At 39.9% G+C, this 17,409-nt stretch overlaps 2 protein-coding genes and 1 non-coding gene across 3 annotated transcripts; all 3 read left to right on the forward strand.

The window, feature by feature from the left end:
* The first annotated feature begins 298 nt into the window (after nucleotides 1-298).
* cnep1r1 (CTD nuclear envelope phosphatase 1 regulatory subunit 1) lies at nucleotides 299-6,558 on the forward strand. Its single transcript, XM_057349210.1, has 6 exons — nucleotides 299-343; nucleotides 1,409-1,480; nucleotides 3,367-3,440; nucleotides 3,546-3,655; nucleotides 3,834-3,888; nucleotides 5,403-6,558. The coding sequence occupies exons 1-6, from the start codon at nucleotides 319-321 to the stop codon at nucleotides 5,442-5,444; spliced, it is 378 nt and encodes a 125-aa protein (XP_057205193.1). The 5' UTR covers nucleotides 299-318; the 3' UTR covers nucleotides 5,445-6,558.
* A 3,090-nt stretch (nucleotides 6,559-9,648) lies between these two features.
* On the forward strand, nucleotides 9,649-17,327 carry gpatch1 (G patch domain containing 1). The gene is made up of 19 exons (XM_057335092.1): nucleotides 9,649-9,761; nucleotides 9,905-10,039; nucleotides 10,117-10,202; nucleotides 10,309-10,472; nucleotides 10,554-10,651; nucleotides 10,774-10,832; nucleotides 10,978-11,220; nucleotides 11,346-11,496; nucleotides 11,623-11,702; nucleotides 11,798-12,002; nucleotides 12,288-12,671; nucleotides 12,751-12,929; nucleotides 13,097-13,224; nucleotides 13,348-13,657; nucleotides 14,863-15,130; nucleotides 15,244-15,378; nucleotides 15,735-15,838; nucleotides 15,985-16,121; nucleotides 16,234-17,327. The coding sequence occupies exons 1-19, from the start codon at nucleotides 9,692-9,694 to the stop codon at nucleotides 16,259-16,261; spliced, it is 2,964 nt and encodes a 987-aa protein (XP_057191075.1). The 5' UTR covers nucleotides 9,649-9,691; the 3' UTR covers nucleotides 16,262-17,327.
* Nucleotides 17,289-17,362, forward strand: trnat-agu (transfer RNA threonine (anticodon AGU)). The gene has a single exon. It is a non-coding gene; the product is annotated as a tRNA-Thr (tRNA).
* The last annotated feature ends 47 nt before the right edge of the window (nucleotides 17,363-17,409 follow it).

Raw genomic sequence — 17,409 nt, forward strand, 5'->3', positions numbered from 1 at the left:
CTGGTTATTTGCCAGGTAAGGATTTATCCTTTTATTTAATGAATTAAAACTACAGCTGCCGAGACACATAAATGAATAACAATATAATGTCAAATTCACTCCCAGAGTCCATCCACATGCTGATGTGAAACTTCACACCAGCACTGAATTACTACAACCTCCTTAGAAAGAGGGACTATTTCTTTAAAATGTGACGCACTCTGCAGTAGCCAATGAGACCAGGGCTTCCTCGATTGGCTGCTGCAAGCTGACCGCAGCTGCTGCGTGCATGTGTCTGCAGGCCTGTACTGAACGACTGTAACACTGGGGGCACGAGCAATGAATTCATTAGAGCAAGCCGAAGGTATTTCATAATAATTCTAATATTGTTTTTCTGCACTCATTTCTATGTGTCATCGTTAAGTGTCAGTCAACTGCCTGTGTGGTGTGTTGTCATGTTAGTTTGATTGTGTTGACACTGGGCTGCTAGCATCCAAGCTAAGTTAAGCCTATCTTAAAAGTTAAAAGCGTTGCTGATTTTGTTTTACTTGTATCCATGTGAAACAATTTGTTTCGAATAACTCTTTCGCCTCTCAAAAATTGAGTCTTCAATAAGCACTACACATGTCCTGTTCTGAAGAGTTTACGATGTATTAGCTTTAAATGTCGGATTGTCCAGTAACGTAATATGCTAGTAATAAAAATAATGGGATCACGTCTGTCCGATACGTGTGAAACATACATAAAGAAATTGTGCATTGTATACCACAGAAGCAGCGGTATTTTATTTGCCTTGTGAAGCAGATGGATCTGCGACTGTTAGGTCAATGCATGTAATTTTGTCTTGTTCAGTGTCTTTACCAATCTATTCTGTACCCGTCGCTCGTGTCTAGGACGATGTACAGGACAATAGAGACTTGGTGTTGGCTGAGTTATTTGAAAATAAAATAAAATGTATCTGACCTTTTGTTTCAAATGTCTTCGTTTTTTGAAAATACACCATATGTCCAAACATACTGACATTCCCTTCTACCTATTAGCGTTGGCTTTTCCAGTCATCTCTTAGGAGACGTCTTGTTGCTGTCCCATAAAATTATTTTGAAGACATTATTTACTTCAGATTTGTAGAGGACCTTTCCAGGATGTGGAAAAAGATTTTCATGATTTACTAAATCTGGTATGAAAGAATATGGTTTAACTGCACAGAGCCCAAACATAAACTTCACTCAGCACTTCAATTGGAACAATGTTTTTTTTAGTTAAGATCAAAAAAGGATTTTAGTAGAGTACCCATTAAGATTTGTTTCAGTGGAAATAAGCAAACAGCGAAAATTGTTCAGTTGAAGGTTTTTGCATTTATAACTTTAATGTTGTTTGAATCATAAGTGTATGCCACTGTTGCTGATGCAGTTCTTTTACTTGCCTGCAGACCTGAAGGCTTTTGAGAGGAGGTTGACAGAGTATGTCTCTTGTTTGCAGCCGGCTACAGGCCGTTGGCGCAGTAAGTCTTTTCTATGGAAGCATATTGGTAGCAATTATCAAATTGAAATGCAATTTGCAAAATGGCAATGCAGTATGTAAAATGACAATGCATTTATGTCTTTAAATATACATTTAAAATAACATGTGCAACATTAGGTGCAAAATGAAAATTCAATAACAATTGACATTTGTCTGTTCCTACACTACTTTTAATATGTATTTTGGTTGCATATTTTAACGCTCTTTAAATTGCAAAATTAAAATTAAAATGCATTCCTTGGATTGAGTATATGTGTTTAAGATAGCCAAGCAAAACTGTTGCAAAATGATCATTCAAATGTTATTTTTCCCTAAATGCATTCACATTCACGGGTTGAACATTTTGGATTGCATTTTCATTACACAGCGCGCCGAGTGTTGCAAAATTCAATGTGGACTTGAAAATGCAATTCGAGCTGGCCACGCCCCCTCCCCGATACAGCGTCATTGTGTGAAGGTGGAGCCAGGTGTACATGCGTTGATGTGAGGCTGCAGACAGAGCTGATAAAAGCATTAAATCGCATGCACACGAATTAGAGCACAAAGTCAGAAACGGTTTAAGATTAAGAAAAAGTTTCTTAAGATTATTAGGTGTCTATAGACAATAGAACTAGTAGCTACATTGTTAGAACATCTCGCAGAAAATTCTCTGCCATATTAGGTGGTGAGCTTGCTATGCTGAATGTCTCATGTAGACTTTCTCATACGCGTGCAGACGCGTTTTCATCATGAACACATTCACAGCCCAAACTGCAGCATCCGGATGAATTAGAAACCAAGGTTAATTTTCATAAGGGCAGATCTTCACTTTGGCAATGTTTACGTATATTTGTGCATAATCTCTCCCCACTGCCTCAAGCATGAAAGTACCACAGTACAGACATCAGTACAGTAACACTCAAAATAGGGCTGCTGGATTATGACAAAAATCATAATCACGATTATTTTGGCCAATATTGAGATCCCGATTATTTAACATGATTACTCACTAAGTTTTAAAACAACATAGAAAAATAAAAAAACTTGACTTTTAAACTGTGAATTCAACTGAAAAATAAATGTAAAGAAATAGCACAGCTGAACAACTGTAAAAGAAGGGGGTGCGCTGTGGATTTATACCTCAAGAAAAGAGATGATCCTTGCAAAATGGAATGCGGCACAATAATCGTTTTACGTCAATTATTTAGTTTTTGTAATTGTTGAAGGCCAAAATTGACGATTACAATTATTTTCGATTAATTGCACAGCCCTATCTCAAAATACTGAATGTGTTCATGATGCTCGAAATGCATTTTCAAGTCCACATTGAATTTTGCAATACTCGAAATTCATTTACACGCTGTGTAATGAAAATGCAATCCAAAATGTTGCGTGAATGTTAATGAATTTAGGGAAATAACATTTGAATGATCATTTTGCAACAGTTTTGCTTGGCTATCTTAAACACATATACTCAATCCAAGGAATGCATTTTCATTTTAATTTTGCAACTTAAAGAGTGTTAAAATATGCAATCAAAATACATACAAAAAGTAGTGTAGGAACGGACCAATGTCAATTGTTATTGAATTTTCATTTTGCACCTAATGTTGCACATATGTTATTTTAAATGTATATTTAAAGACATAAATGCATTGTCATTTTACATACTGCATTGCCATTTTACAAATTGCATTTCAATTTGATAATTGCTACCAATATGCTTCCATACTTTTCAGACTGATTTACTCCTTAATGAGTATACTAGTAGGCTGCAATGTATGCACTGTTGTTGAATATCAGAACAAATATTGTACATCGAAAAAATGCATATTGTAACTTACACTTTCTAATCTTTATTTTGTGAATACTTGTTTTTTTTTGTAGTGATTCTTATTGTGGTGTCTGTATGCACAGCCACCGGAGCCTGGAATTGGCTGATAGATCCAGACACTCAAAAAGTGAGATTAAGAGATTTACTGATCATTTCTATGAAGAAATGTCAGATTATCATCAGAGGCCTCATTCTGTTTGTATGCCTTTTCTGTCATTTCCTCTTCTTACAGGTTTCTTTCTTCTCATCTTTATGGAATCATCCGTTTTTCACCATTAGCTGCGTGACTCTCATTGGCTTATTCTTTGCTGGAATACACAAACGAGTTGTTGCTCCATCAATGTATCCTTAAAACATCTATTCTCATATTTTTTATAGTGTTGTATGATTTGTTTTCAATCCATCTATTAGCTTGAAGATTAGCCTGTTCATCAGACTGGCAAAGTAAGTTGACTACATGGATGGGTGTCTGAATATTGTATGTTGAATGTATGTTTCTCTCCTTAACCTTATCTTGCAGTATTGCTGCACGCTGCCGGACAGTACTAGCAGAATATAACATGTCCTGTGATGATGTAAGTGCTTAGAGTAATTTTCCTTTGGAATCTATCATAAATGTATATACACTGACCAAAATTATAAACGCAACATTTTTGTTTTTGCCCCCATTTTTCATGAGCTGAACTCAAAGATCTAAGACTTTTTCTATGTACACAAAAGGCCTATTTCTCTCAAATATTGTTTACAAATCTGTGTTCGTTTTAGGAATCACTTCAACTTTGCAGAGATGATCCATCCACCTCACAGGTGTGGCATATCAAGATGCTGATTAGACAGCATGATTATTGTACAGGTGTGCCTTAGGCTGGCCACAATAAAAGGCCACTCTAAAATGTGCAGTTTTATCACACAGCACAATGCCACAGATGTCGCAAGTTTTGAGGGAGCGTGCATGCTGACTGCAGGAATGTCCGCCAGAGCTGTTGCCCGTGAATTGAATGTTCATTTCTCTACCATAAGCCATCTCCAAAGGCATTTCAGAGAATTTGGCAGTACATCCAACCGGCCTCACAACCGCAGACCACGTGTAACCACACCAGCCCAGGACCTCCACATCCAGCATCTTCACCTCCAAGATCGTCTGAGAACAGCCACCCGGACAGCTGCTGCAACAATCGGTTGGCATAACCAAAGAATTTCTGCACAAACTGTCAAAAACCGTCGCAGGGAAGCTCATCTGCATGCTCGTCGTCCTCATTGGGGTCTCGACCTGACTGCAGTTTGTCGTCGTAACCGACTTGAGTGGGCAAATGCTCACATTCGATGGCGTCTGGCACTTTGGAGAGTGTTCTCTTCACAGATGAATCCCGGTTTTCACTGTACAGGGCAGATGGAAGACAGCATGTATGGCGTCGTGTGGGTGAGCGGTTTGCTGATGTCAACATTGTGGATCGAGTGGCCCATGGTGGCAGTGGGGTTATGGTATGGGCAGGCGTATGTTATGGACAACGAACACAGGTGCATTTTATTGATGGCATTTTGAATGCACAGAGATACCGTGACGAGATCCTGAGGCCCATTGTTGTGCCATTCATCCACGACCATCACCTCATGTTGCAGCATGATAATGCGCGGCACCATGTTGCAAAGCGAAGGAGATGTGTTGCACTGCGTGAGGCAAATGGTGGTCACACCAGATACTGACTGGTTTTCGGACCCCCAATACAGTAAAACTGCACATTTTAGAGTGTCCTTTTATTGTGGCCAGCCTAAGGCACACCTGTGCAATAATCATGCTGTCTAATCAGCATCTTGATATGCCACACCTGTGAGGTGGATGGATTATCTCGGCAAAGGAAAAGTGCTCACTTACACAGATTTAGACAGATTTGTGAACAATATTTGAGAGAAATAGGCCTTTTGTGTACATAGAAAAAGTCTTAGATCTTTGAGTTCAGCTCGTGAAAAATGGGGGCAAAAACAAAGTGTTGCGTTTATAATTTTGGTCAGTGTGCATATAGATTTAAGACTACCAAGAAACCTGTTTTGTATAAACATTTGGATTTTGTTGCTTCCTTCTATGTTCCAGACGGGGAAGCTTATATTGAAGCCAAGGCCTCATATCCAATAGAACATTTGAAGAAAGAGGAGCTGAAAGAACTTCATATCATAATATTAATCACGGAGATTGCACATGGGCCTCAATGCAAGGAGATTATCCAAAGTTTGTGGGAACTGATCTCACAAAAATTTGTGAAGAAACAGTGGGAACTCCCTACCAAGGAAATGCCCTCTCTTGAAGAACCATTGTTTTTGCAATTTTAGATAACATCCTTAATACTTCTTATTTTTCTTTTGGAAAATTTGAGTTTTATTTGATTGTGGATTTTGATATCCTCATTTGTAATGCCATGGTCTTATTTTAGATTAAACATGGCGTTTGTATTTTTTAGCAAATTGCTGAACATATAATAAATATTAAAGTGTAGATAATTGTTCAGTTGAAAATGACTTTGACTTATCTACGCAATATTTTTTAAATGTTATGCGTATGACTTGCTGCTTTTTGTTGTTTTTAAAACAATTTTATGCGACCAAAGGCTGCACTACTTGTTGAGGGAAATAGGCAAACGAGTCTCAAATCTGTGTCATGGTTTATCAAGATTTTATTTACTTTCACGAAACATTTAAGTGACTTAAGTTGGCAATAAAAAAAAGTTTTGAACGGATTTGTTGTTGTCATTATCGTTAATAAAGCTTGTATCTAGACGAGTGTGTGATGTGTCACAGGTCGAGTAGCATCTGCCTGTAAACTTCGGAGGCTGCACTTTCAGGACCGCATTTCTGGGGACACAGGACCTTGCGGATGTGGTCAGAGTTAAGTGGTGCATGGGGCAAGAGAGGGGAGGGAATTTAGCTTCCTGACTGCCTGGTGGATGAAGCTCTCCTTCAGTCTGCTCTCCTTTAGTCTGCTGGTCCTGGCACTTCCCTGATGGCAGCAGCCTGAAGAAGCTGTGTGTTGTGTGAGTGGGATCGCCTGCAATGCAGAGGGCTTTTCGGGTGAGACGGGTTCCATAAATGTCCTGGAGGGAGGGGAGAGAGACACCAATGATCTTCTCAGATCGATAAGAGTGTGCGTATAACATGTAAATATTATTTTTTTCGTTTAACATTAAAAACAATTGTGAAAATTTAAAATAATTGGAAAGTTAATGTAGCTGTAGTGAGTTATCATGGGTTGCTAAATAGTCTTGAATGCACTATATAGCTTCATTATAAGCTTCTAATGCTGTAAAACGAGTTGTAAGTGTAATCGTTTAATGAAACCAGCACGACTGGAAGGTTCAATCTTCAACTGGCTGGCAGGAGCTGCCACTGGCAGGTCTCTTGACCTGCCACTCCGGCCAGTGGCAGCAGACAGAATAACCTTGTTTGAGTTGCCGGTTTATCACTAATTGAAGTCAATAGAAATGTTTTGCATTAAGAGCAGTGATAAAAAATTAATACATTTGTGTGAGTAAGCGTAACCGTGTGTCAGAATCAACATGCAACACACGTCCTATTTGTATATTCTGGCCAATGAGAATAAAGTGTGTCGTCATCATCAAGGCTTTTGCTGCCGATTTTGAGCAAATGCAATGCCTGACGTAGGTGGCTAGCCGTACTTTGATTGCACGTGTGATCGTAAGGCGCCGACTTTCACGCGTTCCCACAGCTTCCAAAATAGAAATTGTAGTATTTTTTTCTGCATTCCCTATTTGTTCGTACGGATGTCTTCTTGTGTATGAGCAACATTTTGTGTTGAGTTTTTGCGATTTAAAGTGCTGAAAATACGGTGAGAACAACTGGAAGGTGGCAGATTGTCCTGTCAGCTGAACAGAGCCAGAAAAAGCGCCGACATTCACGCGTTCCCACAGCTCTCCTAACTACAAATTAAATATATTTTCCTGGCTCTGCTTAGCTGACCGGACAACTGCCACCAACCAGTTGTTCTCACCATATTTATTTTGGGTGCTTTAAAATGCGAAAACTCCACACAACATTGCTCATGCACAAGAAGACATTCGTACAAACAAATGCAGAATAAAAAATATAAAAATTTCAATAGTACTGTATGTACAAAAGATTAATAAATAAATTGGTCAAGTACTAGGCTTCTCTCGCTTTCTCTCTACGCTTGTATCTCTCTTAGAGGAGTCAATGAAAACATCATCAATGAAGTTGGTGAATTTACATTCCCTCGGCTTTTAAGGAGGCCCGTATAACCCCGCTACTGAAGAAACCCACCCCTGATCCTGCACTGCTAGGAAACTACATCTCTCCTCCCCTTCATTGCAAAAACCCTTGAGCGTGTGGTAGCTGACCAGCTCTCCTCATTTCTCACACAGAACAACCTCTTGGACAGCAACCAGTCTGGTTTCAAAAGCGGTCATTCCACCGAGACTGCACTGCTCTCCATCATCGAAGCCCTGAGACTGGCAAGGGTGGCCTCTAAATCATCTGTGCTCATCCTCCTGGATCTATCAGCTGCTTTTGACACTGTCAACCACCAGATCCTCCTGTCGACCCTCAAGACTATGGGTGTCTCTGGAGCGGCGCTACAGTGGTTCGAGTCTTAGCTCTCGGATAGGTCATTCAGAGTATCCTGGAGTGGTGAGGTCTCTGAGTCCCAGCATCTCAGTACAGGGTGTACCCCAGGGCTCAGTTCTTGGACTGCTGCTCTTCTCCATATGCACAATGTCCCTAGGCTCTGTCATTCAGGAACATGGCTTTTCCTATCACTGCTATGCGGATGACACACAGCTCCACCTGTCATTTCAGCCTAATGAACCGACAGTTTCTGTGCACATCTCGGCATGCCTGAATGACATCTCACTCTGGATGAAGGACCATCACCTGCAGCTGAACCTTGCAAAAACTGAACTGCTTGTGATCCCGGCTGACCAGAAAACTCAGCACGACCTTTCCATCCAACTACATTCATCAACCATTACTCCTTCCAGAACGGCCAAAAACCTGGGAGTGGTAATTGATGATCAGCTGAACTTCGCTGATCATGTTGCCAGCACCACCCAGTCCTGTAGATTCATCCTCTACAATATTAGGAGAATTAGAACTTTCCTGAATGAGCATGCTACGCAAGTTCTTGTCCAGGCTCTTGTCCTGTCCAGACTGGACTATTGCAATGCTCTACTGGCTGGTCTTCCAGCTTGTACAACCAGACCTCTTCAGATGATCCAGAATGCAGCAGCAAGAGTGGTCTTCAACGAGCCCAAGAAAGCGCACATCACTCCTCTCTTCGTTAGATTGCACTTGCTCCCTATAGTCGCTCGCATCCATTTTAAATCTCTGCTCTTGGCCTACAAAACCACCACTGGTTCGGCACCCCCATATTTTCACTCGCTAATTCAGACTTGTGTACCCACCCGATCCCTGCGCTCTGCAATCGAACAATGTCTTGTGGTGCCATCCCACAAAGGGAAAAAATCACTCTCAAGCACTTTCTCCGGATGTGTTCCACAACTCTGGAACGATCTCCCTCTTGCCACAAGATCAGCGGATTCTGTAGTGGTCTTTAAGAATCGGCTAAAAACACATCTCTTCCGTCAACATCTGACCCAACATCTGACCCATTAGTACAGTCTTCTACTTCTTTTCTACTTTCCTATCCACCCCAAAAAAATAAAAAAATCTTAGCTTCGTATACGGTGATAGGCTGACTGAGAGCAGTTGTACTGCATCTATGCATTGTTGTACTTTTGTTGCACAAATTGCTTCTACTGTTTTTCCCCTACTTTGTACGTCGCTTTGGATAAAAGCGTCTGCTAAATGTAAATGTAAATGTGGTCATTAATGAAGTGGTGCATGAATGTTGTTCATGTAAACATTTTTTTTGTGTGTTCCAGTGTTCAATTTGTTATGTTATAAAACATACACAATCTTAAATCTACCCTGTGTCATCTTTGTGTCTTCACTTGAAATGTGGTTAATCTAGTGACTGAAAAGGCTATACCATGATTTATTGTTTATTTTACTTGATGTGTTATTATATTATGCTAGTTAGTCACAATAATACAACATTAAGCTGTTAGCAATAAGGTTTAGCCTAATTGCACGAAATAAAGTAGGATTCGGGTGCAATAAACCTTTAAAAAAACTCTAAGTGGTTAGAATTGACTGGAAATACTGTCTTATGCACTTTTTTCGGTCCTCTTGGTGACTGCGGTTCTCCAAACACCGATTCGATAGGTGGCGCTGTAACAAAAAAAGTAGGGCCCTACAAGTGCGGTCCTGGAATTGCGGCCTCTGGAATTGCAGTCGGTGTCAGCAAAGCAGCGTGCGACGTGAACTCTTTCGGCCACAGTATGTGTTGTAAACATGGCGTCCGACGACGAGAGCGACGAGGATTTTGTGACATACGGGACTCCATTAGAACCTCTAGAAGAAGGTATTATATTCGTATAACAAACCTGTCATTAAAAGAGTTGTTATTTGGCTGAATATTTAGAATTTGACGCAAATAGCTTCAAATATTGTAGTCAAAACCGCAGCTGTACAGTGCTCTACATTGATGGTGTATCCTTATATCAGATGAACCCGTCAGAAAGCCCATACCTGTGCACGAGCAGACGGTTAAAGACGAGAAGGGCCGGTACAAGAGATTTCACGGAGCCTTCACTGGTGGCTTTTCCGCCGGTTATTTTAACACAGCGGGCTCTAAAGAAGGTCAGTGACAGCCATTCTTAGTCATGATCTTTCTGATCAGTGTTTCAGTAGTTTAACTGACCTGTTCCATCTTCTAGGTTGGACCCCATCAACGTTTGTATCATCTCGAAAGCAAAAGGCAGAGCAACAAAATGCTAGACCAGAAGACTTTATGGATGAGGAGGTTAGTGTGTGATCTCACGTCATCCCAGCTCTTACATGATAACATGAATTCATGAGTCTCCTGAGTATGTAAGGCCTTTTCTAATAAAACATATGTTTTCGTAAAGGATTTTGGTGAGCATGGTATTGCCCCACGAGAGATTGTCACTACAGAAGATTTTGCGTCAGAGAGAAGGGATCAGTTAAAGGACAAAGCACGAGCTGTCAGCTTTCTTTCTGCTCCGATACCAGGAGACACTGGACTGCTGGATGAGCTCATTTCCCCCGCAAAGTACTCAAGGATTAACTAACATGGCCATACTAAAATGTGTATACATAATTGCACACTAGCGTACTTGTTTTTCATTTCTAGGTCATCTATTGGTGTGCAGCTACTGAGAAAAATGGGCTGGAAAGATGGCCAGGGAGTCGGGCCCAGGATAAAGAGAAAGCAATCCAAACAAAACACAGGTCAGTATTGAAGATTTTGTACATGACATTAAAACCATGTTGAGAATTCGCTTTCAGGTCTGAAAGGGCCAGCTTATGGTGTTGTCCTAACTGTTAGCATTTCTTCTTTTCTTATCTTTCAGATGGAGCAGGCAAGGTTTATGGCTGTGTGTTTCCGCCCAATGGATCAGAGGAGTCAGAGGTGGATATTACTTAATGTGTAGGGTTTTCAAAACAATGATTTGCAGAATATTCTGTCATTCTTCTGTAAAGATTTATTTACTGCTAAATTCACCATACACAGACTGACAAACTCATTTACCTGATACGTCTTTTTTTTAATCCAGGATGATGATGAATTTGCTCCAGAGAATGTGACCTTCGCCCCTAAAGATGTAATTCCAGTGGATTTCACTCCTAAAGATGACACTCATGGGCTGGGTTACAGAGGGCTCAACCCCCTGCAGGCTCTGAGCGGTGGATCAGGATCAGGGCACATAAACCTCTTCACACTTCACTCTGACAAAACAACCAACTTGATTGGAGACAAAAGGTCAGGACAGCAACGCAGAGGAGGGATTGCAGGACAGGTAAGGACAAGGTGGTTAAAATGATTAGTAATGGCTCAGAGGCTTTAATGTGCAATTTTACTATAGTAACGTAATGTTAAACTAAACATGACTGCTGACAGAAGTGTATAAATGCATATGTGTAGGCATTTGGAGTCGGAGCAATGGAGGATGAAGATGATGATATTTACCATAAAGACACTATGTCCAACTATGATGCTATGCTTGGTGGAGAAGAGCCAGGGGATGGGCTCTACGGATGGACCGCCCCTCAGGAGTATTCCAAGAAGAAGATCGGTTAGTTTCAGGAAGTGTTCAGCTGTTCTCTCCTTATAATAATCATGGTGTATTTAGGTTATATATGGAGAAAAGCATGTCAGCATGTTTAACATAAGAAACATGTCTTCCTGTATTTTTTTCCAGAATCCAAGAGAGATGCTGCATATTTAGGCAGAATTTTGCAGGGGTTCACACTTGCCTCCAAAGCCAACGAGAAAAAAATAGTAATATACATTTTTAATATAACACTAGGGTTAAGTTCTAAATGACTTGGATATTATGTAAGGTGTGTAGTTAAAAGAGAACTTGTGTTCTTTAGGTGTATACTCCCCCTGATTTGCCACGTGATTATCGGCCTGTACATTATTTCCGGCCTGTGGTTGATTCGTCTTCTATGAGCCCCATTGTTGCCCAGGCGCTGCAGGCTTCACGTGGACACCTATCACAGGATCCACCCCAGCAGGGCCGTCACACCTTAGATTCCTCCCAGAGACGTGAAATGCTTGGAGAGACACCTCTACTGGGTAAGGAGTCTGTTTGAGTATGTGTTGAGGTTGTCAGAGAGCCCTACATTTTTTTTGTGTTTTAATATTCCTTTTCATTCACAAATTCATCACATTGTGTAATTAAAATGGGTTGCCGATTCTGTTTCGTCATGTATTTCTCATTTTCATTTCATACTTTAATATAAATACAAAGTAAGTGCATTTACAAGGACAATTTACATCCCAAGCATGATCGTAACTGTACCTATGCCCACTCATCTTCTTACCTCCATCTGTTTTCATGTGCACTTATGTGTTCTACAGGCCCAAGCTCTGTGTTTGAGCTGCTTGGCAGTAAGGACAGAGAGAAGCTAAATGATATCCGCAAAGCATCCCAGGAGCAGAATAGGTCTGAAAGAGACCTTTCATCAGCTGTAGATCGAGCTGCGGTGGTGGCTTCTGCTAAAGCTGCTGCTCTGCAGGCCATGTCCAGTCGTTTCCAGTCAACCGCCCCACAGCCTGACCCCCACACTCAGTCCCCTACCTCTCAAAGCCTACCTCAGCCATCTTCTGAGACCCAGATGGCTTTAAAAGCCTGGTCCGGTCCCACTGCAGATGCTGGTCAAACCTTTAAACCGTTTGAGAAGAATCCTCAGAAACAGGCTCGCTACGATTTGTACATCAGCCGGCTCAAACGGGGAGACAGAGGTAAATAAAAGCATTTCTTTGGTCCTGGTCTTCCTCTGTCTTTGTAGATCACTAACTAATGTGTGGTGGTCATGTGCAGATGCCCTGGAGTCGAGTCCGGACTCTTCCATGACGGAGTGGGAGAGAGGGAGAGAAAAAGAGGAATTTGTGCGTGCTGCGTTACTCTATAAGCCAAGCAACTCCTCTCTCTCATCACGTTTTACACGAGCCAAACATGAGGATGACACGGACAGTGTGGAGGTCACGCGGGATCAAGAGGTGAGAAACTTAAATTTATGCAGTTAACTTTTGGCAATGGTCTCATTATTCTTTCATTGAAAAGAAAGGTAGTTTAATGCAACTGAAAATATGTGCATGAATCCTGGATTTTCCACTTATACGTTTAGTGTCTTATTGTAGTTTTATATTTTCCCTCTCTTTCTCAGAATGATGTAGATGATAAGCAGGCTGCTGTGAAGATGAAGATGTTTGGAAAACTGACTCGCGAAACATTAGAGTGGCACCCTGACAAACTATTGTGCAAGAGGTTCAACATCCCAGATCCTTATCCAGGGTGAGACCCAGACTTTCAGTTCTGGTGGTGAAAATTATAATTGTGTACCTAAAAGCATCATCTTCATTTATACACAAGGTGCTGTTGTTGATTTGACTCATTTTTTGACTTTTTTATTGTCAGGTCCAATACAGTGGGAATGCCTAAAGTCAAGAGAGATAAATACTCAGTCTTCAACTTCCTGACCATACCAGAAAGCAGCCAGGTTATCAGTGCACCCAAACCTCCCAGTACCAGCACAAGCCTTCCCCCAAAGGCTTCAGAAGTTTCCCATAAGAAATCTAGGTGGGACGTACCAGAGCAGGGATCTAAACCTATAGACCCGCTCAGTGCGTTTATCAGTGAAGCTCGTAGTGAGGTATCAACGGCCCAGCAGGTCACGGCTGGAGTAAAGAGCCAGACAGATTCTCCACAAGCTTCTGCCACTCCTGAGGTATGTTTATTAGGGAAAACTAATCTGTTAAAGGTCACACATAAAATAAACTAATTTACATTTAAAGATGGGATAACATGCTATTTCATGCATTCTGACTTCTTTACACTGTGAAACGTGTTGGCTTCTCATGCTTAACATGGTCAACTTGTTAAAAAACTAGTTGAACATATGACGTAGTATTTCTGTGCTCGATACACTCCCCCAGCACTCCAACTTGTTTTGGAAAGTTTTTTATAAGTCTGGATCCCTGTTTCGTGACAGGGATCCTATTCTTTTTATTGGCCATTCTCCTGGAACCACGCCCATGCGCTAGCATGAGAGAAAGAGCACGCCCATCAATGCCGCTTCACTCGGCTGATGGAAGTTTAGCTGTGTTTGTTTGCTCACTGCATTTCGGTGATGAATGTTATATAAACAGTGGATATAACGCTGGATTTGGAGATCATCTGAAACTGATAGATGAGCGGTCCCAGCGCTAAGAGATGCCGGACATGAACTGCACGCGGTAAGTCAAACTAAGTCATGTCTGTGTTTTGTTGGCAATCGGCGCGTACGTGCATAATGTAAACAATACTAAGGGATAATGCGATGATGTATTGTGTGCTCGTGCTGTAGTTCAGTCCCCCCTGCCTGCCTCCAGCAGCTCGTCTTTTTCCAGAAATAATCGTAGGGCTGTATCTCTCTTTTATAAATTTGATCAAACTAAATACTCTTCGAAGATACGACGTATGCAATGCTACTGTATAGGTACTCGAGATTAATATGAGATTTGCAGAAACTGTGTGTGTTACCCCATCTTTAAATAAAACATTTGAACAGCAAATATGCAGCCCATAAGCACTGTTACTTATTTTACATGCAGAGGTTAGCGAAACATAACTGAGAGCATTTACAAATAAATCTTAAAGGAATATTTCACCCAAAAAGGCAAGATTATCACTGAAAACCAACTTTCAGCAGTTTCAGTTTGTCCTATAACTAAAGCCATATAACTTCAGAACAATTAAAATATGTAATACAATAAGTATTATACATTCCGTTGGTTTAACTCCAAGGATACAAAATGGTTATGAAGGATTAAATTTGGACTGTTTTTGATACAAGGAAACTTGACTATGCAGATTATGAAGACATTTAGGAGCTCTAAGTGTGAAGGAATGTACCCAGTAAAGCAAAACTTAAATGTAACTTTTTTTGTCCAGGTTGAAGTGGAACCATCTGAAGCCCAGAAGACTGAAGCAGAGGAGGAGGAGGAAGTTGAAGAAGAGGCAAGGCCTCCAATGGATCTCTTTAAAGCCATCTTTGCCAGTTCATCAGATGAAAAGAGCTCATCTTCATCTGAAGATGACAGTGAAGAAGAGGAAGAGATGACCCCGCCAACATCTGAACCATCCAAAAGCAGTGTGGGCTCAGTGGACCCACCCATCTCAGTTCAGTTCACTCCTGTCCCTGATATCAGCAAAGTCACAGGTAAGATCTGAAGATGTGTTTCCCAAGAGCATTCAATTCGGCATAAAGTAACAAACTTCTGAAGGATTTAAATGTCAGGATGGCATTGTCATCAACATTTTTGTACTCCTCAGATGTAAAGCATCCTCAAGTACAGAGTGTGTCGTCTTCTGAAATGGCAGTACAAAACACTCAGTCCTCTGAAAATGTTCCTGCTAAAACTGGCAGCCTCAATGAAGAGGAGTTTGGACCCAGACTGCCACCTCCTGGTCAGTCGCTGACTGTTATATCTGTTGTCTACACTGCAAGCAGCACAATGTCAATTAGGTTATGAGTGGTCTAGTTTTGTTGAAATTATACTACATTTTCATGAAACATGAGTTATATGCAGTGGTGGAAGGAGCTTGGTCTTATTCAAAAGGTTCCGGACCTTGTTTTGGCATATTACGTCAGATATTTGGTAAAAATCATAGAAGACTAAAAAAATCATGTTGGATTTATGGGAATTCAACTAAATCTCAGTCAATATCTCAGTCTCTGCAATAATATTATTTATCACATTTTATCGTGATTATAACTTGTTTGTAATGTATTAACATGCTTCCTTATTTTGCTTCCTTATCAGGGTTTATGCCATCTGCATACTCACCACAGTCAAAAAAGCAGAAGAAGAAAGATAAAGAAAAGCACAAAGCCAAGAAAGACCATAAACACAAAAAAGAGAAAAAGGTACAGTTCTCGCAAAAAAACAGATTTAACTGGTCTGAGCATTACACTGCTTTGCAGATTAATCTCACTCTCTCTCTCTCTCTCTCTCTCTCTCTCTCTCTCTCTCTCTCTCTCTCTCTCTCTCTCTCTCTAACTTCTTTTCTCAGAAGAAGAAAAACAAAAAGCATAAACATAAAGGAAAACAGAAGAAGAGGGTGGAAGAGTCTAACAGCAGCTCAGATGACTCTAACTCCAACAGTGAAGCTGAATCTAGAGTTGTTTCTACTAGTGATCTTCTCCAGAGGTCAGATCTTATATAGTGGTTTATAATGCATAAAAATCCTTGATATAGGCTATGTATTTGTTATATAACAGTTTAAAAGATGGTGATTTCTCTCTTTTTTTCTCTGACTTAGGTTGAAAAACCTCAGGGATAAGAGATAGTAGTGCATATCTACAGAACAGGCTGTCCTTTATTGGAATTGTGTCTTATACTACTTATATTATTTTACTTATACTGCAAATAATACCATAAATACTACTGTGCGCGTGTGTGGGTTGCATGTGTTATACTTGTGTCATTTCTTTACATAATTTCATATACTGGCAAAATTTGTTTCTATGTCCTGTGATTTTGTTAAAAAAATAAAAATCCAAAATTGAGTGCTTGTTTATTATAGGAGTCTGATTAACAATTTGTCATACAACTAAATAATTAAATACAATCATTATCTGTTTTTATTTAAAATAAGTTTGTTATAGTAACGTTATATTTGATTGTTTTTATTTGATGATTTTCATCCTATTGCAAAATGTGTTTGAATTGTAAAAGTGGCCCTAATAGTTGTGACTATACAGTATATTGTATAAACCTGTTTTAGTTCTAAACTAGCAAGCCCATGTTACCCTTTTAGTCTTGGTTTTGTCTCATTTCAATTTTTATTGTTTATTGCAAGAAAACTATGACATCACACAAATCATTGTTTTATTGTTGTTTTTATTTATATATTTTCCCCAAAGGTCTATCAAACAAAAACATTTCGGAAAAAGATCCTAGGCTGACGATCAATATCTTTTTCAAGATCTTTTCTTAGAAAAAAAAGTTTGATTTTCATATTCATTTTTATTTTTTGTTTTATCATGCACTATTATAGGTTTAGACATTTAACGTTAGACAAAAAGTGCAAATGCGGACTCGACTCAATTTTTTATATTTGTTTAAATTTAATTAAACGTGTATTTGTAAATATGTGTACGTTAACGTTAGAGTAAACTTAATAAACTCTATTTACGTTACAATGTTTATTTACGCTCACTTTACTGTAAGTTAGCATTATGTATGATCGTTTTATTGTATTGCGTATGTATTGTCTTTTGTAGTGCGTGCACTGTGACCATACATCTCTTTTGTATTGTTACTAAATAATAAATGTTATGTATGTTTACGTTAAATTATAACCAATCACGCACAGGCGCCGTGGCTTAGTTGGTTAAAGCGCCTGTCTAGTAAACAGGAGATCCTGGGTTCGAATCCCAGCGGTGCCTTTTATATCTCTAGTTATGTTGTTATGTTTGTGTTTGATTTAATTATA

This window comes from Triplophysa rosa, linkage group LG1, assembly GCF_024868665.1.
Source record: "Triplophysa rosa linkage group LG1, Trosa_1v2, whole genome shotgun sequence".
Lineage (NCBI taxonomy): Eukaryota > Metazoa > Chordata > Actinopteri > Cypriniformes > Nemacheilidae > Triplophysa > Triplophysa rosa.

What these genes read in the sequence shown, in the direction of transcription:
- gpatch1 (XM_057335092.1), top strand. Translation starts at nt 9,692, where the DNA reads ATGGCGTCCGACGACGAGAGCGACGAGGATTTTGTGACATACGGGACT. An exon ending in TGGAGAGACACCTCTACTGG is followed by an intron (nt 12,003 to 12,287) that starts GTAAGGAGTCTG and finishes TGTGTTCTACAG; the next exon opens with GCCCAAGCTCTGTGTTTGAG. An exon ending in ACTAGTGATCTTCTCCAGAG is followed by an intron (nt 16,122 to 16,233) that starts GTCAGATCTTAT and finishes TCTCTGACTTAG; the next exon opens with GTTGAAAAACCTCAGGGATA.
- cnep1r1 (XM_057349210.1), top strand. Translation starts at nt 319, where the DNA reads ATGAATTCATTAGAGCAAGCCGAAG. An exon ending in GGCTACAGGCCGTTGGCGCA is followed by an intron (nt 1,481 to 3,366) that starts GTAAGTCTTTTC and finishes TTTTTTTTGTAG; the next exon opens with TGATTCTTATTGTGGTGTCT. An exon ending in ATAACATGTCCTGTGATGAT is followed by an intron (nt 3,889 to 5,402) that starts GTAAGTGCTTAG and finishes TCTATGTTCCAG; the next exon opens with ACGGGGAAGCTTATATTGAA.